At 32.7% G+C, this 22,057-nt stretch overlaps 3 protein-coding genes across 4 annotated transcripts; 2 read left to right on the forward strand and 1 right to left on the reverse strand.

Annotated features, from left to right (window-relative positions):
- The first annotated feature begins 1,843 nt into the window (after positions 1-1,843).
- LOC125211773 (uncharacterized) lies at positions 1,844-5,840 on the forward strand. The gene is made up of 5 exons (XM_048111695.2): positions 1,844-2,176; positions 3,185-3,886; positions 4,653-4,844; positions 4,949-5,116; positions 5,550-5,840. Exons 1-5 carry the CDS (start codon positions 2,132-2,134, stop codon positions 5,643-5,645), a joined length of 1,203 nt encoding a protein of 400 aa, XP_047967652.1. The 5' UTR covers positions 1,844-2,131; the 3' UTR covers positions 5,646-5,840.
- Positions 5,841-6,380: 540 nt separating this feature from the next.
- Positions 6,381-8,913, reverse strand: LOC125211782 (peroxygenase-like). The gene is made up of 5 exons (XM_048111718.2): positions 8,725-8,913; positions 7,643-7,878; positions 7,279-7,373; positions 7,082-7,207; positions 6,381-6,636 (listed from the first exon to the last, which is right to left on the reverse strand). Exons 1-5 carry the CDS (start codon positions 8,855-8,857, stop codon positions 6,483-6,485), a joined length of 744 nt encoding a protein of 247 aa, XP_047967675.1. The 5' UTR covers positions 8,858-8,913; the 3' UTR covers positions 6,381-6,482.
- A 1,408-nt stretch (positions 8,914-10,321) lies between these two features.
- LOC125194959 (transcription factor GTE6) lies at positions 10,322-15,078 on the forward strand. Of its 2 annotated transcripts, XM_048093194.2 has the most exons (9): positions 10,322-10,563; positions 10,676-10,795; positions 11,064-11,282; positions 11,989-12,066; positions 12,449-12,673; positions 12,827-12,925; positions 13,070-13,128; positions 14,376-14,526; positions 14,635-15,078. In XM_048093194.2, the coding sequence occupies exons 2-9, from the start codon at positions 10,679-10,681 to the stop codon at positions 14,824-14,826; spliced, it is 1,140 nt and encodes a 379-aa protein (XP_047949151.1). In that variant the 5' UTR covers positions 10,322-10,563; positions 10,676-10,678; the 3' UTR covers positions 14,827-15,078. The 2 variants fall into 2 exon arrangements, with proteins under 2 accessions (XP_047949151.1, XP_088919855.1); XM_089063729.1 differs by lacking the exon at positions 10,322-10,563 and having other exon boundaries at positions 10,657-10,795.
- Positions 15,079-22,057: the final 6,979 nt, after the last annotated feature.

The raw sequence follows: 22,057 nt of genomic DNA on the forward strand, positions 1-22,057 counted from the left end.
TCATAACTGGTTCAAGGAACTTAAGTGATGAAATTGTTGGATATTTTAGTGTAATTGGATTAACTTGATTGATCAGTATTGTTATAATGATACATCATTTAAGTATGGAGGTGCGGAGTGCACACTTATTTGAATTCATTAAACAGATGAACGCGGGTCCGGGGGCAGCGCCCCTGGGTAGCGGGGTCCAAGGGGCAGAGCCCCTGGCTGGGGTCGAGCTTGGAAATTTTTTATTTCCAACGAAGTTGCTGTATCAGAAATGCATCCGAAAAAATAATTTCTGAAAATCGAAGGACTAATTTGGAATTTCGGAAACCTTTTGAAAATCAGTTATTTTCAGTTAAGATTCCCAACGGATGCACTGTTTCGTCAACAGCTGCACCGGTTCGTCTTCTTCAAAATCTGATCAATTCTTCTGGTTCATTATCTCGAATATACATATGAATGTTCTGCATTCTCTGAATTTTATCCGATCAAATAACTTTGGTAGAACCACCGTAATTGATTTGATCTAAAAGTGTTTTTCACGACTTTCAGATATCCGTTTTTCTGTTCTCATTGAATCTCCCTATCAGAAACCATAATTTTTACCCACTGTACAAATATCCGAGACAAACCACACACGCACTTAAATTGAGAAATGGAACATATTCCATTTCTAGGGCCGCTTAGAAATTTAAATGGGTACTTCAACACCACAATTGCACAAGAAATGGGCCCTTATCTGGTTATATCTAGGAACCTGAACGGGTCATTAGTTAACAATCCTTTAAAAATTACAAAGATCCCAAAAAACTTAAATTTATGTCACGCTCTATACTCAAGGTATGTTTTTGCATACCAATCAAATTGAAGGTAATTTTAAGAGAATTCTAATGAATTCTCAATCGCAAACATTCGGACGAAGAAATTTGCATAAAAATGTAATTTGTACATATATTTATAACGACCTACGTTATAATGTTGTTCATTTAATTATTATAATGCTCTAGGTCATTGTATAATGACTTTTAGCCATGTACAGTGGACAAATAGGATTATTTTCTTCTCGAGATCTTTTTTTTTTCTCATGTGGGAGTTAGAATTAATTCCCGTTTATCTACTTGTATCCATGTGGGGAGGAAAATAAACGTGCAATGTATATAATGCCAAAATAAATTTATAATATTTAAGTTTTTTCTCAAATTTCCAATCAGTTGTGGTTCAATGTATTGAATGATCGAAAATAATTTTTTCATCGATGCACACTCAAACTTCAAATTAGTATGATATTGTCCGCTTTGAACTAATTTTCACGGTTTTGCTTTTCGGTTGCTCTCTGAAATGCCTCGTACTAATTGAATTTGGGTAACATTTATATATTGTTTGCAACTTTACTCATCCCTAACAAAACCAAATAGCAGATATTTATTTCTTAGGAGATTGTTGAAACTAATTAAAATAGATAAAATATTCCATTAGTTCATCGCTTGGTTGAATGGAAACTTGGTGACACACAATAAAAGGACTCTCTATTCATCCATGTTAATTTCTGATGAAAGAATATTGAAACGTTTTCAAGATACGAATATCCCGCAAAAGTCAATTATTACGGTTAACAAAACGGAATTACTACTTGAATTGTGTTATAGTATATCATTTACTCTCTTATTACAAAAAAACATATACTATATCAGAGCATTACATTTAATTTTAATCGTTTTCATTCTCACCCTCTCCCGGAGATTTGGTTGTGAGAAACGCGTATGGACAAGCAATAAGATCGGTTTGACTAGATGTCCCACCAAACTATATATAAGGATATTGCCTCCACACATTAGTAATATTGAATTCGAGAGTTAGTACTCTTCTTTCATTCTCTCTCATCATTTCATAATCTCTCTCATAAAACCAAACCCCCCAAAATAACAAAAGATCTTACTTTATTGTCCAATACATATATAGTTTTGAAGTTTTAGCTACCATTTCTTTTTGGAGTTTAATTTCAACCTCTGAATAAATCGAAAGTGGCGATGAGAAAAATGTTGTAAGCATGTATTCCTAGGAAAGCCGATCCGATCTATATATATCTCTCATTCTTTTTTTGTGTTTTAGTTTGTTATTATTCTAAATTTAATTGTGGGAGAGAATAATGTTGCAGGAGATGGTTCATCCACAAGATCAGCAACTCTCCATTGTAATTGCCTTTGGCTTTTGATTAATATTCTTTTATTTTTCATTATCCTCATCATATATTCATGCAATTTTTTCTTAAGCCATTTCTATTGAAGGAACACATGCATGTTTTGCTTATACTTTTCTGGTATAATTTGTTTATATTGCAATAATATAGATTGGTTTCTCCTTATTTAATGAGGTAAATGTGTTATCTTTGAATATTTATTTTATATTTACAATAACGAAAATAAAATGAATGCATAAAATTGCAAAATAATGGAAAAATGAAATGTGAGATGAGTCTATGGTATGATCGAGATTTGATTTGGAACATGGATTGTTGAAATTGTGGTCTGGCGCATAAATTGATCGGAATGATAACGTGATAGAGTGTGGTATGGCCGGAGCATGATTGTGGCTTGGAATATGGATGATCGCATATTTATACAGATATGTACACATCGACAGATCCAGAAACCAGAAACAGAGCCTATTATTTATGACAAAGTACATTTGGAGAAATTGTTAGAATTGGGAGAGACATTTAGTGCATAGATTAAAATAAATAATTTGGTGGCTACGCCTCTGTGCATATCCATTGCGTAGAATCATAATTTTCAATGCAAATTAAAAAAAAATCCCAAAATGATACTGTCAATAATAATTATGTGGATCGAGAGAACGATTATGACATTTTCGGCCGATCATAGGGTAAAATTAGGTCCTCCAATAGTACGAGGGTCAGTCATCCCCTCCCGCTCACTAAAATCTCAAAACGACATTTTTCTTCAAAAAAATCCACAGATTGAGGATGACCGTGTCATTTTTGGCCGATCGTACAATAAAATTTGGCCCACGTAGCAGTCTAGGCATCGGTCAACCTCTCGCGCTCCCCCCAAATCCATCACTACATGTACATAATATAATGATTTTGTTAAGATGACTTAAGTCACATTCAAGCAATATGTTTGGAGTGAGTACATATATAATAGTTCAATCATGACTAATTTGTTTATTTTGTTAGCAGGAGGCAATCAGCAGCCCCATTGGAAACCATTTATTGGAATTCAGCGAGTCTGAATTATTCCCAAATTCAGAAGTTGGGTCAACCAATTTTGAAAAACACCCTTCTTATCAAATACACCTCTCCAACATTACCGCCGGAATGAACATCCTTGACGACAATGAAATCCCGCCGCCACCATCCGCCCCGCCCAAGGACTACACCATGCCCCCGCCGATCCTATTCGACGACGACAGCGACATCTCGGCCGCTATAGATTTCACCACGTCCCCATCCTTTTCCCACCACCAATACATCAGCAGCAGCAGCAACAACAACAACAACAACAACGACATCGACATCAACATCAACATCAACGACGACGATGCTGATCAGGACGCGTTCGACATATCCTCCTTGAGCAGCCAGCTCGACATGGCGCCAAACGGGTCTTCGTACGGCGAGCGGTGGCCGGGGTACGAGGAGGAGTGCATGCCGTCTTTCATGCGGCTGAAGGCGTCTCAGCCGCAGCCGGGGGGCTCTCTGATGGACTCCATGATGGTGCCGTATCTGCCGCCGCCTACGGTTCCGTTCCCATCGGCGCAGAGCTCAGGGGCTTTCATGGGGATGTTGCCATCTCAAGATTTGGAATTTCAAGTTGATAATAATGGATTTTTCATCCCTGATAATATGCAAAGAGTTTTCAACTGCTCTACCGATCTCCAGGTAATTCACACTTGACAAAATAAGAAAGGTTTTTATTTGAATGAACTAATACAAAAAAATAAAAAATTAAAGATAGAATCTTAGTTATACATAATGATCATCACTTTATCTATAATTAATTGAATTTAAGATAGAATCTCATTAAGATAACTTCACATATCAAAACTAATATAGTATTAGAGCAGGCTCGATGTTTGAACCAAACGTGTCATCGAAGCTAACAGGCCCAGAATCTAACAAAAAGAGACGAAATTAGAAATTTATACCGAGGAAGACAAAAATATACAAGAAATGTTAAGAATTTAAAGGGGGCATTTAATGAAAGATTAAAACAAATAAATTATGTATATAGGAGGATTTGAGATACATTTGCCCCTCTAGCTTAATTCTCCATAAGCGTGCTTAAATATTCATATATGAATTGTCTCACAGTGAATATGATATTTAAAGATCAGCCTATTTGATATTACTCTCATTAGATTGATTTATCTCCCCTTCATATATCAAATACGCTTCAATATATGGGATCGAGCCTAGCCCTTGTGAAATCGAACGAAAGAGTCATGCTAACATTTTCCATATAGCAAAAACAAATTATATCGATGTAGGTAAAAATGGGGAAATAATAATAAACTCATTTTGACTACTAGTAATATTCACATTTCTCTATTTCATCAGCTACTATTTTCACATTTTTGTTTATTTAACTATAATTTTCTATTATTTCTTATTTAATCACTTATTTTTGTGGGACTCTTTAACTAAGACACTAAGTAATGAAAGCCAACATCTATATGGAGGAGCAACCACAACCACCACTTCATCTCTAGCATCAGAGATTTCAAGCTTGGAAGATCCCACGTACAAAGTGGGCAAGATCTCAGTTGAAGAAAGGAAAAGAAAGATTCACAGATATTTGAAGAAGAGGAACGAAAGAAACTTCAGCAAGAAAATCAAGGTCATCATTTTCGTGTATATATTTATATTTCCAAATTTAATAAAATTTTCTGCAATATATATAATCACGTGCATATATGTATATGAATGCATGCATGGATGCAGTATGCTTGTCGGAAAACCCTAGCAGATAGCAGGCCTAGAGTGAGAGGAAGGTTTGCTAAGAATGATGAATTGGGAGAAGTTGGGAGGCATATGGGAAACAACCATGAAGATGACGTGGATGAAGATGTTGGTCTATATTCGACTTCCATACCGGATCATCAAAGAAAGGTACGTCTTGTTTTCGATATTTTATTCTAGGCAAATTGCCTGAAAAACCGTCAGATTTGGTCAAATTCGAGTCTGTCCTGTAACTTTCAACAAAAACGATATTTCTATAAAAACATCCCGAGAATAGTAGGCCGAATTTTTTTGGATGGTGTTGCTGCTATTTTTCAATAAAACAACATTGTTTCTATAAAAATAGACGACATCATTTAATTTAACCTACAGGCATGATGTCGGCGTTTGATTTTTCTTGTTGACATGGAGTATTAGATACTATTTCACTAAAAAATTTATGGTGAAATCATTGAGAATAATTTCGAACTTCATGGATTTTCCAGATAATTTTGGAAATTATCAAATGAATCTGAATTTGACCAAACTTTATTATTATTTTTTTATAATGTGCATTTAATTTTGTATATGTGTGGTGTTTTAGGTTGTGAAAGAAGAAGATGACTCCTCGGATATTTTGGCACATATAAGTGGAGTAAATTCTTTTAAGTGTAACTATCCGATTCAATCTTGGATCTAAGTAGGGAGTTGATTAATTTGAGCAATTAATTTGGCATATGTGATGATTTGGATAAATCTAAAGACCTATTTTATCTTTATATTTAACAACCACCATGAAGTTGTTATATTAGCAATGTACTTGTATAGTAGCATATATATACACGTAATTAATTATTAGTAAAATTACACGTTAGTAAGTGATATTTAATGTAAAAATATGTAGCAAAAGGTCAATTACATTTGACCGTTTCATTAAATTATTCTATATAGATTAAATTAGTGTCCAATAGTTTGTATAATATATTTTTATAATATGATTTTATTTATCTTTCATAAAAACAAAATACCTCATAGTTATACGGTATAAAAATTCTCATGTTTTCTTTCCCTAAAACCCAAACCTATTCTTATACTGAAAAAAGATTTTCCTAAACTCCAAATCTTCTCTTATACAAATTCAGAAAGACAATTTCCTACCCCCTAAGTCCAATAGAAAGTGAGAGATAAATCACAGTAAATTTCAAGTTATTATCCACAACTCAATAGAGAATAAAAATTTTCTAAATAGAAAACTTTATATTTTGTGGAGAAAGACTAAAAAGAAAAAAAAAATGATGGATGAAGTAATTAATACCTTCTTAAAAACTAGCTATGCTACCACCTTGAAAAAAATAATGCCCTATTTCAAAAAGAAAAAAAAATTGATGCCCTAGTTAATTTTTTTGAAAAAAATAAAGATAAAAAACGTTCAACCTTCAGCCATATTTGATTTAATTTATTGCTAATTCACGAATAGTCAAAGATAGATGTTTATATTTTACTACTACAACAACATCTTGAAATAAGCTTATCAAATTTACTTGATCTTGCCCTCAGCACCCATCTGCATTTTGGCGCAGTAATCGAACAGACTCCCGTCGAAACAACGTCGTATCGCCTCTTTCGAGAGGTAGCCTTCCTCGTCCCTCGCTAGAATATACAGACTTGTCCACTCCACCTTGCTACCCACCCTGCACATTCAATGTATTTTATTAAAATTTAAAACAAGTTAAATTAAGCTTACGAAAAATTAAATTCTTACAATTTTTATATTAATCTTGCAACAAAGAAGAATAACAAAAAAAGGAAATACATTAATTATAGTACTACAAAAACTATCAATATAAAATATAAATTTAAATGATATTCGATTTTCAAAATGTGTTAAATGTGCTACTCAGAGTAGACATCCCAAAAAAGAAAATATATCATTCAACAAAGAGAAACATATTTATAAAATATAATTTAAAAAATTTACTATAATATTTTGAGAAAAATTTCAAAATCATTGGATCGGAGCTCAAGCAAGGGGATGATAAGACTTAATTAGGGGGGATGATAAGACTTAATTAGGGAGGAAGAGGATCGTCACATGAGTAATTCAAGTAAAGATTAGATGAAGATGATGATTCGTACCACCCAAAAAGGTCGAATGCTTCTCGGTTTGCTTCGGTCATGCTCCACATCTCACCATACGAAAGTTTATCCGGGAATGTTTCGGCGTGCTTGCTAAACATGTTCTCAAATTCCGAAGGGCAGTACCTGATTATTAATCTCCAATTAGAGTTCATTAATCAGGTAATTATGTTTCTTAATATCAAATCGATACCTACCTTCCTTCTCTATCGTATGTTCGCGAACTGCTCCCGTGCTTGGCCTTGTGTATGTTGTAAAGGTAAATCGGGAAGAAAGGAGACGGAATCCACCCCTGACAAAATCCAAAACCATTTAGTCCCGGTTCACTTTTACCATAAAAGGTAATATGATCCCACCTTCCACTAACTTATCCCACTCACATTTCATTTAAAACTATTATATACAAGTGAAACCTCTATTCCACTAATTTTTGTCCACCTACTTTTCTTAACATTTCTTAAAACCCGTGCCGCCAAGAAATGGGACTCCTAATGGTAGATGGAGGGAGTACTTACCGGAAGTGTTGCATGTATAGCATAAGTGGGTTGATCGAGAACTTACCGGAAGTGTTGCGTAACTCATTGAAAGATTGATGAAGATCGCCATTACGAATGAGGCGATCATGTTGAAGCCGAGCTGGCGAAAGCCGGAATAGGTCTCCCATGGATAAATGATGCCATCATCATCTTGATCAAAGAAAGCGCAATGCTGCTGCAGCACACTCAAGTTGTGGTGTGCCAGACCCGGCGTCCCGTTCGGGTGGTCCATATCCGGAGCTACCAATCCCCTAGCCATATCTGAAAGAGCGACTCACTAAGTTTCTAAATAGATTTTCACATTTTCAATTGTAAAACCTCAAAATAAGCATATCTGCATATGTTCCATGTTTTAGTTTCCTAAAAGAATTCCCCAGGCCAAATCCACACTAATAAAGTAAAAATTTCCAAATAAGTTTTTACTTATCAAATTGAAGTATTATGTAACTGATAAGTAGGGATTAATAATTATCGCCACAAGGGAAATAAATCAAAGCTAAATAAACTAATGAAATCAAATTCTAACAACTTATAGAATTTAATAATAAGAACATTATTACTCCATCCATCCGGAGTCACTAGTTTCATTTTGATTCATTTGCCAATATTTGTCACATTTGTCACACTAAACTTTTTATTGGTACCACTAATTAACAATGAAATGCACATTTCACTAATTCATTTAACTCACATTTTATTACTCCATCCGTCTCTGAAAATTTATCACTTATTTCTTTTTCCGTTCGTCCTAAAAATTTATCACCTTTCACTTTTCACTATTTTTGGTAATCGACCCCATACTTTACTGACTCATTTTCATTCACATTTTATAATATATATAAAAATAGGACCCATATGCCACTAATTTTTTCAACATACTTTCGATTTACATTTCTTCAAACCCGTACAGGGTCAAAAGGTGACAAATTATAAGAGACGGAAGGAGTAACTATATAAAGGTAAGATCCGCATTCTACTAATTTTTCCACTCATTTCTTAAAATTCAAGCCGAATCAACATGTGACAATTAACGACGGACAAAAAGAACAAATTATATTCTAAATTCACAAAGAAAATTAGATAAAACGGAAGAGATAAGCAACTGACATGGCTTCGGGATGGAGGTTTCCAAGTCGGACCGCACCGGGCGCTGCAGAGTGACCGGAGCGAGCGGAGCCTCCGGCGACAATGCAGCATTTCTGTCCGTACTACCGGCGGCTAAAGCGTAGGATTTTGCCATCGCAAACGCTGATTCAGAGCTAAATCTTTTGATTTTCTGTATGAATGGAGAGAGAGAAAGGAGAGAGAGTGAGTCAGATATAGAGAATGAAGGAGACTGCGTGGCGGGCATGCACAGCGGTGGCGGCACGTGACTTCTCGCGCGAGCCTTTGACTTGACACGTAAGATAGCATGTGGCACAACCGGGTCGGGCCACCCGATCCTCGATGGCGGATCTTGGTCTCGGATCCATGTCGGGTCTCCGCTTCGGTTTATTATCCACGTCGATTGATGTTGGTTAAAAAGTTTTAAATTTTGGTAATTTTAAAATATTACTAAAAGTATGAGATATTTTAACGATAAGGTAATAAAACGGTTTGTTTTGAATAATTTTGCCTATAGTTAGGTATTTTTGAAATATTACTAAAAAAATTGTAGTAAGACATTTTAACACTAGGTTAATAAAACCGTTTGTTTTCAATAGATTTGTTTATCTTCATTCTTTGATTTACGACGTCTCTAACTATTTACGCTAAATTTAAATTTATTTTACTGTAAATATTACTTCAAATACAATTTTACTCCAATCATTTACATTAAATTCAAACTTAAAAGAATATTCTCTATATTATGTCTTTTTACTCACAAAATTAAAAAAATTTGGTTTCAGTTTATTGTGAACCTAAAAATAGGTAGTACTATCTTTTTACTCTAAAACTAAAAATGAGATTGATTTTAGAGTACTGTTAGAGCTAAATCTTTATTCCATTTTAGGTTTTATTGTATCATTGGAGATGGTCGAAACTTTTTTATGATCGACCAGATTCATATTTTTCGTGTCCTAAAAAATAAAATTAGAAAATAATTATCGAGTCCTAAAAAATAAAATTATTAGAAAAAATTAATACTTCCTCCGATCCATAAAAACATGACACTTTTTTTTTAGTTTATTCATATTTCTTCTATCGTGACGTAACTATGGGGATAATTTCGTCCAAAAATAGTGAGACAAAATTAATTATTTACTTTGTCTAATTTTGCCAATTTGGTCCGTAGGTGAAATGTTGTCCAATTTTGCCATTTTGTCCGTCCGTGAAAAATTGTCAACTTTTTTTTTTCCCTATTTTTTTAAATAGATCTCACTTTCCACTAAAACTTTATACTCATATTCAATTACTATAAAACTAATATTCCTCCGTCCCACTCTAAGTAGAGTATTTATATTTCGATACGAGATTTTGTGTAGTGTTGGTTTATGAGTAAAATATAGAGAAAATAAAGTAAGAGAGGAGAAAAGTAATGAAAATGATGTCTCTATTTTAAAAAATGTGTCAATTAGAATGAGAACATTTCTAAAAGAAAAAAAGTCCACTTAGAATATATAAATGTAGAGCATCATTCCATTAATTTTTTCAACTTTATTTTCTTCCTGCCATTTCTTAAAATTCTTGTCTGAGTTAAACTTGAACAATATTTCGCAAAACGGAGAGTGTACATAATTTAGGTAGTTGAAGCCATAAGAAAGAAAAGAGCAATTAATTTTAATTGCTTTAGTTTCTAAATCTGCTAAAAGCCTAAAACCCAGGCAAACAGAAATCCGTATTCAGTGAATTGGGAAAAAAGTTGTTTTGTTTTTTTGCGATTGAATAATTCTAATAAATAGAATATTGCATCTTTCAATTTAGTCAAGTGTAGGCAATTTCCTGGAAAAATTTGGTCCTTTGATTGTAAGTTTTGGGGCTAATCCTTCAAATTTCTTTAATGTTTTGCATTCTCTTTTTATTTCTAGGGAGGATTTTTTAAGAATCTGATTCACGACCTTTTCTTATGGCTTCAAAGGCGATGGAGGCAAACACTGATTCAGTTCTTGAAGCGCCGCCAGAAACGGCGGCGATGGATGTGTCTCAAGCGGAGACCTTGAACCAAGGCGTGGATGAATTGTTCATAAAAGTTGACCAGGTGCATTTTTTCTGAGCTTTTTTTTAACAATTTTGGTTGAATTGTAGTAGTATATTTCATTGTGTTTTGTTGGAATTTCTAGTGAATTTTACACTTCTGAATCAGTAATAGGTTTAATTGGGAAGAAAAAATGGTTTAGGAAATGTGTCAAAAATGGGTGGTGGAAGGAAGCATTCTACTATGGGAGTGAATTAGGGAGTGAATTATGAGACAAAAGAAGGTTTTGGCAACTGTATATGTGATGAAGTTTGTATCTATGCAATTGCAGCTTGACCATAAACTCAATGAGATTGAGCGATTCTACTCGAGTTCAAATACGAAGCTCCCGAACACTCCGAGAGGTGGTTCTTCAGTGAAGGACAAAGAAAGGGAGAAATTCTCTGCGGGCAGTTTTAAGAAGAAGCAGCAAGATATAGCAAGTAGGGAAGCAGCTGCTGCTCAGAGAATGCAGGAGCTTATGCGCCAGTTTGGGACGATGTTGCGTCAGGTAAACCCTATTGGTTCTTCCAGCTTAATCTTCTTTTGTGGTAAATGTGATGCCCAGTTTGTGAATCTATTTATTACTCCTTCCGATCCTTATTAATTGAGTTGTTTCTTTTCGGCATGAAGATTAGGAAAGAGATGGTTAGTGCGTTAAGTGGAGGGAGAGTAAAGTAGGAAAGAGAAAAAAATTAGAGAGATTAAGAGAGATAATAAAGTAGGAAAGAGAAGATGTATTACTTTTTGCCAAAAATAAAAATGACTCAATTATCTTGGAATGTCCAAAAATGGAAAACGACTCAATTAATAAGGAGCGAGGGGAATACTTTATTTGTCGCTCCACAATTTTCATTCGCACTAGCTTTAGATTGACGTGACATCGGACTTGGTTGGTTTTGTAAATTTAATGTTTGACTCTCGTTTCCTCCTCTTGACGATCTACAAGTTTTGGGAATGTGCTTATGAACTCAGAAAATAATGTTGACGAAAGAACTTCCCTGTAGGATTAAATTAAAATACGTTGTTGGTGAATGAAATCTTTTGGTTGTGGTTTGCTGGTCTTTGATGAATTTTGTAAGAGTGCTGTTGTATATAGTACAAGCTGAATCGCAATGTTAGCCCTGTATTATATTCTAACTTCCAAGTGTGATGAGATTGTAGTTCTTAATTTTAGTTTGCTGCTTAATTATTGTTGCTGGTTTTTGCAATTTCAGTTAACTCAACACCAGTGGGCGGGACCATTTTTGCAGCCTGTGGATGTAGTAGGTCTTGGTTTGCATGACTACTATGAGGTTAAGCTGATTTTCTTTATTTTCATAACAACTCCCCCTCCCCTCTAATAAAAATTAAAACGTAAACTACACAAGATAATACTAATAATGATAAAAAGCCAAAAAAAATAAATAAATTACATGCAAACAAACAAAAAACTACTTACTACTTGTCATGCTTTAATTCATGCATGCTGAAAATACGAAATGCTTATGGAGAAATTTGAAGATCTGTTTACCAATATGTTCATGAATAAATTGGTAAGAATTTTGAATAATAACACATGGGAGAATTTTTTCAGTATATTTCCATCTCATCGCTTGTTTCGGCCTCTTTAAGTCACCAGAGTTCAATCTTCTGGTTTCCTCCTATGTTTCTATAACTGCTTATAAATGAATCTAGGTTATAGAGAAACCCATGGATTTCAGCACTATCAAATGCAGAATGGAGGCCAAAGATGGTACTGGATATAAAAATGTCCGAGAAATATGCGCTGACGTGAGGCTGATATTCAAGAATGCAATGAAATATAACGAAGAAAGAGATGATGTTCATGTTATGGCCAAAACTTTGTTGGACAAGTTTGAGACAAAATGGTTGCAACTTCTGCCAAAAGTTGATGAAGAGGTTATTTTGTCTGTTCCTTGAAAAGACCATTGTAGTTGCAATGTTGACTTCTTTCTTTATAACTTCCTCTATGCTTACAATAAAGAACAATTTCAGTAGTTCTTTTTTTTTTTCCCTTCAAATTCACTGTTTGACATCTAGATTTGTTTACAGGAAGAAAGGCGGAAAGAAGAAGAAGCTGAGATGCAACTAGACGTGCATCTTGCACAAGAGGCTGCTCATGCCAAAATGGCTAGAGAATTATGTTTTGAAGTAAGTGAAAAAAGACTCTTGCACTTTGATAGATAACATAAAGGAAAGGGAAATTATTAGTTAGTTTGTTCTCCACCTTTATCTTTCTTTCTACCTAAGATATCCTCATGGAAATGATCTGAAAGCATTTATTAACCATTCCAGCTAGATGAGGTTGACACACATATTGAGGAACTCAAAGATTTGGTACTTCAGAAATGCAGGTTTGTTCTCTCTCAACATAACTTATTGATTTACTTAGTACGTATTTGCTCTGTTTGATAATATCTTGATTACGCTTTCGTATTTGCCTTCCATGACTTTTTATAGATTTCTTGGATCTTCTATTATAACAATGTGGTCCATGAGACATCTTACATAAAGTGTGTACATTTTAGTGATATCTTGACTATTTTTGGTGTATAATTAATTTGTGATATATCCACTGCAAGGTGTGGTTATGACATTCTAATTTGACGATGAAAATAAGAATTTCATTTTTTTTTTTGGGTGTTATGGGAGAGGAAAGCAATGGGGTTGAACCCAAAGCGCATGTTTCCCCAAAGTGACATTTATTTGGGTTATTTAGTTTCCTTATTTGTTATGGTATCTTTTGCTTTTTTACTTAGTAATTTTAAATGCGGTTTATCATTTTATGATACTCTTATCCTAGGGCCACTTTCACTATTAATTGTTGACTCTTTGTAATTTCTAGCAATTATGGTTGCAGTTATGAATTAATGCCCCAGTGACTTTCATCCTAAAACAAATAGATATGAAAACTACCCATATTATAAACTAAAGGGCAGGATAGCATTGTCTAGTAAGTATTTTCTTTTCCCAGTTTTGGAATGGAAATCCATTTCCCCAGAGAAGACTCGTTTTGGTGACCCTAAACCCATGATCCATCTATGCCTTGTTCGCAGCAAGTGAGGTGCTGCCTCATATGCATTTTTCAGGTGCCATGTAGTACAAACTGCCATGTCCATGTCCTCCACCTATTGTCCTCTTTGTCCATAGATCCTGAAAGACACAATAGGAAGGATAAGAAGCTACAACAGTTGTACGTTTTGGTGAGATGACTAATAGTAATAGATAACAAAACTTATAGGGAGTTTAGGAGCAAATAGGGCATTATCAAGAGTGATATGAGTAGTATGTTTGACAACACTAGTCCCTGTTGATGGACAATAGGTTCCATCGACAAGATGAACAGATGGTAGGGATGAAGAAGAAAAAGGCACGAAAAGAGACTTTGCATTAATAGTATGGGTAGTGACACTCAGATAATGAGTATCATATCGGGTTGCACCATTTTTAGGCAGCTGGGATGAGTTTGGAATCAGATATATGGTAGTATCATTTGTAAATCATTAAAATTGTATCATTTGAGATCATATTATTATTGAATATACATCGATTGTCATGGTCTGAACATATATGTGATGCTTAAATTTATGTTTTGTTTCAGAAAGATGACAACTGAAGAGAAGAAACGACTTGGGACTGCTATCACTCGTCTATCTCCCGAGGACATCAATAAGGCTTTAGAAATAATTTCCCAGAACGACCCCACGTTTCAAGCATCAGGAGATACTGTGGAAGTTGACATTGACGCACAGGTCTCTCAACATTGTCCGATCATGTCACAGTCCTCTTCTTTACACCCTTACTTAAAAAATCCCATAACTAACTCTGACTACTTCCGACTTTGGATGTGCTCTTTGCAGAGTGAATCCACCTTGTGGAGATTGAGATTTTTCGTCAAAGACACGTTGCAGTTGCAGATGAAGAGTTCAACGAGCACTGGAGGGAACAACAACGGTGACAACAATCAGAACTGCAATAACAAACGAAAGCGAGATATACCCGAGAGCGTAGCTAAAACTGCACCAAAAAAGAGCAAAAAGCCCCACAACTGAGGATGGCATGCAATTTTGCATCAAAAGTTCTATGTAAATGAAGAATCTCTCATTGTATAGGTGGCTTCCTAGTTGTTTCAGACTAGATAAAATTGTTTTTTGTTGGTGGCCTATAAATGGCATGAGAAAAAAGTGTGTAGATAGGTTACTATGACTTATGGTAAAAAAAAATTGTTGTGTGTTCCAATTTTTATAGTACTATGAAAGATATTGGTGATGCAAATGTTATTTTGGGTATTACATTGGTGAAAATGATTCTGAGTTCTCTATGCTACTTTCTCCTATATATATACATTTGAATATTTGAATACCACCCTATTGTTAATTAACTATTTTTTGAAAATTTAATTGAAAATATAAACAAAAACACTATAAGCCTATACTACGCAATTAAGATATAAATTATCCTTTCAATCCACATGGTCTTCACAAAATAGGAAATTTATCACACATGCATGAGTCATGACATATTTCATTATGTTCCAACAAAAATTTAATAGGACTATTACTGTAGAAATTAAATGTGGGTACTATTAGTTGAGAGTGTTTTGGTGACTCTTTGTTCTTGAAACAGTTGTTCAATGAAAATAACTTGACACTTGATAACTTGATTGGGCCATAAATAATTTCAATCTCCATTGTTTTTGCATCATCCAACTAATTTAAGTGCTTTGCACTGTGACACTGCTTTATTTAATTTTTCCTTTTTAGTGGTTGAATCTATGTTGTTACACACTAAATTTACGTGGTGGTGTGGTGTTGGAGAATAATATTGTATGATAATGACTTTGTGGGGGTGGCTTTGGTATATATATGGTTCAAGTAAATTCGATCTACTAATGCAATTGGCCAAATTAGGTAATCATTGCATAGTGTAATCTTATTTTATTCTACTCAAAATCTTTAGCTATATAAATATAAATAAATAAGTAGTCCAACATCTGATAATTTGTGGGTTGTTAGGTTTCAACTTGTTTTTTCATGTGTTATGCAACATTCAAACAAAAAAAAATAATATAGAAACACACACAAAGTAATATAATCAATGTATAAACAACTTTATACATTCAAAATCACATGGAATACACAAGAAACAAAAACAAAAACAAAAGGGCAGTACATGTCCTAAAAAATATGGCGATCTAGCATTACATAAACAATTTATAATCGAAATAATAATAAGAAATAACGAAATCTAGACAAAAAATGAAAGTTCTATTTAAAACAATTATAGAAAAAATAAAAGGAGACGAACGCAACAATAAATGCAAAAACAAATTCACAACCTTCTATGTATCTTGTGATATACTCCCTCCGTTCGGTCATAAGTGAAGTTTCTCTTTTGGACACTTTAAGAAAATGACATTTAGATACAAGTGAAAAGAGTATAAAATAAAAGAGAATAAAGTAAAGTGTAATTGTGTTATATTTTGCTAAAAAAGAAAATAACCTAGTTTAAATTGGAGGAATACAAAACATTTATGGTGGGACGAAGAGAGTACTACACTCATGATATCAAAGTTTTGGATTTCGAATATTTAAAATGATTTATGTATATAGTACTAGATTTAATATATAAAAATTAAAAAATCCCATAAAAAGATTTATTTTATTATCTTTTGAATATGTCACCATTTATAATCCTGTGTCTGTCTATCAGTATTTTAATAAAAAGGTCCACTACTAAAACTTTAATTTTTAGAACAATAATAGAGAGGAATGTAACTTTTAAATATGATTTGCTTAGTTATTGGTAGCCTTAACTGTTAAAATCAATTAATGCTTCCCACTTGAAAGTTGAGGGTCCACATCTAATATTTTGTTTCCAAAACTTTTTTCTTCTTTTTTCCATCTATTTTTTTTTTCTAATTATAAAATGTTCCAGAATGATAATTATATATATTTAATGAAGATCAATATATATGACGTCATACTTTAGGATATTAATACTACAAATTATAGTGATGCCCACTTGATATTGTCCTTCGGATTTATATGGTAGGTCAAATATAAGTTATTGCAAAAGTCTAGAATCTGTGACTATGAAAATACAATCGTTAATTAGAGCTCAATATTTCAAATAGTATTGCTTATTGACTATGTTAGACCTCCCTACCCTACATTTATTTGAATATTTATTTCTTTATTTGAATCTCACCTACCAAAGCTTAATATGGGTTTAAATAAGAGTAAGGTCTTTTTCCCCTAAAAAGGAAAAGAGGTTTTCAAATAAAAATCCAAAAAAACAAAAAACTACTATACAAAACAAAAGAGGTCCTAGGTCTGTAATAACTAAGCCTTATTTGCTGCCAATCAATAGTTGTAGTTTTCTATTTTAGTCTCTTGAATAAGATTTTATCTTCTTGTATTATTATCTTAATAAAAAAAAATTATTCATCGTTTTGATTCAAGTGTTTCATTTTTGGTTTTTGATCTTTCTAATGGATAAGGTATGACACTATGCTATCCATTTGTTTGTGTTATTGTGTTTAACCGTTTGTTTCTCGTAGTGATTTTGGATATAGCGTTTACTTTTGTCTATACGTCGATTTTATTGTTTTATTATTGTTATTTCTATTTGAACTTTTATTTTATAACCTACTGAGCACAAATAAAACAACATATTATAAGATGCCAATCAAATTTTTTATTTTGTTAATTCACTCCATTACAAGTGAATTCTAATTAATGGCTGTAAAGCTATTTAATGAATGATTATTAGGGAATTTTGTTTGGTGTAAAAATTTTCTCTATTTCACTACTTTTATCTATTCAATTTTTTTTTTATAGCAGACGAAGTGAGTATAATCAATATCATATTATCCAAATCCAAGAGGCAGAATGGTTACTATTTTTCATAGGAAATGTGAGTGGGAACATTATTCTAACGTAACCCATTTTGGGTCGCAGCGCAGTTGACAGCGCGGAGCTGTAGTGATCATGAGGTCACGGGTTCAAACTCCGCCACCTGCTGGGAGACTTTCGGCCTTAATCTGCAAGCCCGGTCGAACAGGATTAGTCGGATTCGTTCGATATAACTGTAGTTAAAACCAAAATAAATAAATAAAAATTAATCAAACTATTTCCCAAGTAGCCAATTACATAACTTATACTTATAAAATAGACTCCCACCATTATCGATCACTTTGCCACTCAGCACTGCGCCTAACAACCCTTCAACAGCGTCGTCTGTCACGTTACCAAATTACGTCACCCCTATTCTAAATTAATGATTTTATAAGTGTCAATTTTTAATTTCAGTGTCTTGAATATGTGAAAAAGTATGTCTCCTTTTTGTAGTTTATGTTACATATTTTTCAATTTCAGCAATATCATACATTAATATATTAAAAAGTCTTCATTTGAGATTTGCCTTGAGCTTTAGTAAAAAGTAAAAACCAATTAGCAACGATGTTGTACTGCACATTTAAATTCAATGATATTCCTTGTATACTACTACTTGACTCTCTAATGATCAAGTTTTTACAAACATTCTTGCATCATACTCAATAAGAATGAGGTTTTCACTCTTGAAAACATTCTTACAAACACTAGAAAAGACAAGATTTTGCACTCAATTGAAGCCTTGTCCTCACCTTACCTATTTCGTCAAAGCTCGTTTGGTTTAATTTGCGGTGTTGTTACCTTCGAGACAAAGCCAGTTTACCTTTGAGGACGACACGGTAATCCGAGAACACTATTAAGGCATATCCCATCTTGTGGGAAGAGGACTTTTTGTAACTCAACTATTTACGATTTTACTTTATATTTCAGTTATACAATTACAGTATTAGCTTTAAAGGGTACTATCGTATCGATTTTTAAATGCATGAATTATGATTTTTGTTTTGTACATGAACTTTGAAAATTATGAATGAATATACAAACTTAAACATTAGTACTATAGAAATTTCACAAATTAATATTGGTCAAAACTAAATTTAAAAGTTGATTGACACCACTTCATCAAAACAACATAATCTTAGCATTATTAGGGGACATTACCCCTCATATGGAACAATATTAAATTGAATCAAACATGAAAGTTCGTGTTCAAAATCAAAATGCTTTAAATTCTTATATTATGGGGACAATTACCCCTAGTTTTAAATGACATGTTTGTGGCAATGAATGCATACACGTTTTACATCGCACCATAGATTTGTCATTTGTCCCACTAATGTATTGCCAACTCTCTTTATTTTGAGATAACATTCTAATGCGACTTTTTACTAATATCAAATATTTTGATATTACAAACCAATTATAAGAAAGATTAATGGATGACGAGAGTCCCAATCCAATTAATCTACTAATATTTGAAATAACCCAATATGTTGGGTGGCTCTATTACAAGTCAATTTAATAAAATTAGGCCCTTGTGATTCTTAAAGGGCACGAAACAAATTAAGGGTATCGTGACCAAGCCACTCACATATAGTCGAAATTTCACATATAAATAATTAAATTGTCATATATTTTCGATTTTTTAAAATTATGATTCTTCTCTTCATATTTAATGTGTTTGTGACAATTTCCTCTTCTCGTCGTAACTTGAATACCGACTTATATACTTGAGGAGAAACGTCTAAGTAACTGATCTGTCATTCATCGCCTGCAAAACAAATACTACAATCTTTTACTATAAGTCGTAACTTGAATACCGACTTATATACTTGAGGAGAAACGTTTAAGTAACTCATCTGTCATTCATCGCGTGCAAAACTAATACTAAAATCTTTTACTATTATAGTAGTATTTCACTGTGTTGGTCTTTCCTTTTCATTTCAGAGAAAATGACCTAGTTCTTTATTCAAATGGTTCTATCTTCCATCAATAAGAGAGTCCTATTTTTCTAAAAATTTGAATTGAAAAAATTAATTGAATGTAAATATCATTTTAATATACTCTATTTTTATAATATAATATAAACGAAATAAGTTAATGAAATATTGGATGTACATACTTATCATTTATATTAAAAGTGAAATGAGATTTTTATTGATAGACATACCAAGACGGCAACATAAGACTCATATTATTGGACTGAGAGAATACTTAATTTATTCATCCTTCATATAAAAATAAGGACATTTGAGACGGCACGAGAATTATTGCATAACTAGTAAAGTAAGAGAGACGAGGGGAAGAGTAATTAAAATAGTGTTAATGGATAGTGAGACCCACATTATGTTATAAGTTGTAAACAAATTAATTTATATGCGTAATGAGTTGGGGAGAACTTTCTATATATAAAATTGAACTATTTTTATCAACAAACGGAAAAGAAAAGTGTCTATTTTTATACTACGAATGAAGTATTATTTTGTCAGTGGAGTATAATTTTTTGAAAGAATCTTTGCACAAGCGTAAATTTGGTAAATACTCATTAATGTGCATGTATACTATATACAACACATTAAAAATAGTGCACCACCATATCTAAATATCTGATTAAGAAATTCAATTTGCATGTGGGCGGCTTGTTGGTAGTTAGCACATCAAGTATGAAATTATAAATATTTTAGGATTAGAAGCTATAAAAGATAAATGTTATGGATTAAAATCATATAAGATAAAATTCGGACTTAATCAATATTTTGTAGTTCATTACACTTTTTGAAAGAGTATAAAAATTTAGGATAAATCACTAATGAGGACACTTTTTTTTTATGTAATTGTCTAGTCAAGTCATATTATCGACGAGGAATAATATGTTTGAGAGTATTGTTTTTTTCTTTTTTTCTGAAAACGACAAAAACTAGATTGGTAATTCGATTCGCAAAAGCTAGTTAAGATATTTTGTTAGTATTTTGTAAGCAAATCTAAAATTTAGGATACAAAATTTAAGCAATATCCTTTAACTAATATAGAAGGTAAAAACGTCAAATGTTCATCATCGCCAACACCCAAATTAAATACTCCATATTCAAAGATGATATTCCCAATTAGGAGTAAGATATGATATGACTGAAAACATCAAATTGTAGTCTTCCACTAACTTTCACACCCCTAAGAATTTTTTGTAACAAAATAAAGTTTCCAAGAGATCTATAAACGTACGTTATTGGGACTTCGATTTAAAGCACAATAATCCATTTAAATACTATAATTTATTTTAATTGTATGATATTTTTCAATAATATAAGGAGTTAAAATTCAATGTTCCCGAAATATTACTGAAAAAATTATATTTATTCAGTTGTTTGTCCCACAAGGTTTGTCCCAGTTTGACCGCAAATTTTTAAAAATTGTTTGACTTTGTATGAAATGGAGGTGTGTAGTGGAATTGAGGATGTATTTAATATCTATTTTTAGATAAATTTTAAGTGAGACAAACTTTGTTAGACCGAAGAAAATAATAAAATGAGATAAATTAAACTTTAATTTGGGGACGGAAGGGAGTAAATGATTGGAAAATTATGAGATGATATGATTGGATAAACTTTTATTGCAATATAAGACGTCAAATTTTTCGGAGAAATGGTTGAGCTCAGAAAATATATGTTCTTGAGATCAAATGTCTGAAAATCGACAACTACTTTTTTTTTTGTGTATGAGCCACAGTCACAACCTTGTTTAACTTGCAAGTGTAATTTATACAGTATTTAATTAAATTAAACTTTATGAAAGAGGTTAAAATTCAATATCGTCGAACTAGTCTATTCCCAAAAAAATAGGTGATATACATATTGCTAAGTTGACCAATAATTGTGTATATATACTTTTATCACAAAAAGTGGTTCACTCTCACGGCCTAATTTCATGATATCACATGCACAAACGCACACACATATATATCAATTGATTGCGATAATAACATTAATCAATGATCAATTAATCACATAAGAAAGATTAGTGATTTTAATGATGACTGTGAATCAGTGGGAGATCTAGTTCAATAGGACCGTTTTACATGATATAGATAAAAATATCTAGCATGAATTAATTTTAAAAAATTCAATTCAACTACTTATACAAAAATAATCAAACTACTGCGTTGTTTTATTTATAAAAAAAATAATTTTTAGAAAGTTTGAGTTGATACTTTGAATTTTACAAAATGATACTCCTCCGTCCCATAATTTTTAGGAGATGTTATTTTGTATGTTAAGTGGTGAAAAATATAATTTTATAATTGATGTGAGAGAGAACTTTTTCTAAAAGAAGAAATCTGACATCTTTTATGGGACAAACTAAAAAGGAAAGTGTGACATCTACTATGGGACGG

The sequence above is a fragment of the Salvia hispanica genome, chromosome 2, assembly GCF_029641045.1.
Source record: "Salvia hispanica isolate PSC_SH4W2 chromosome 2, Shi_PSC_v1, whole genome shotgun sequence".
Taxonomy (NCBI): domain Eukaryota; kingdom Viridiplantae; phylum Streptophyta; class Magnoliopsida; order Lamiales; family Lamiaceae; genus Salvia; species Salvia hispanica.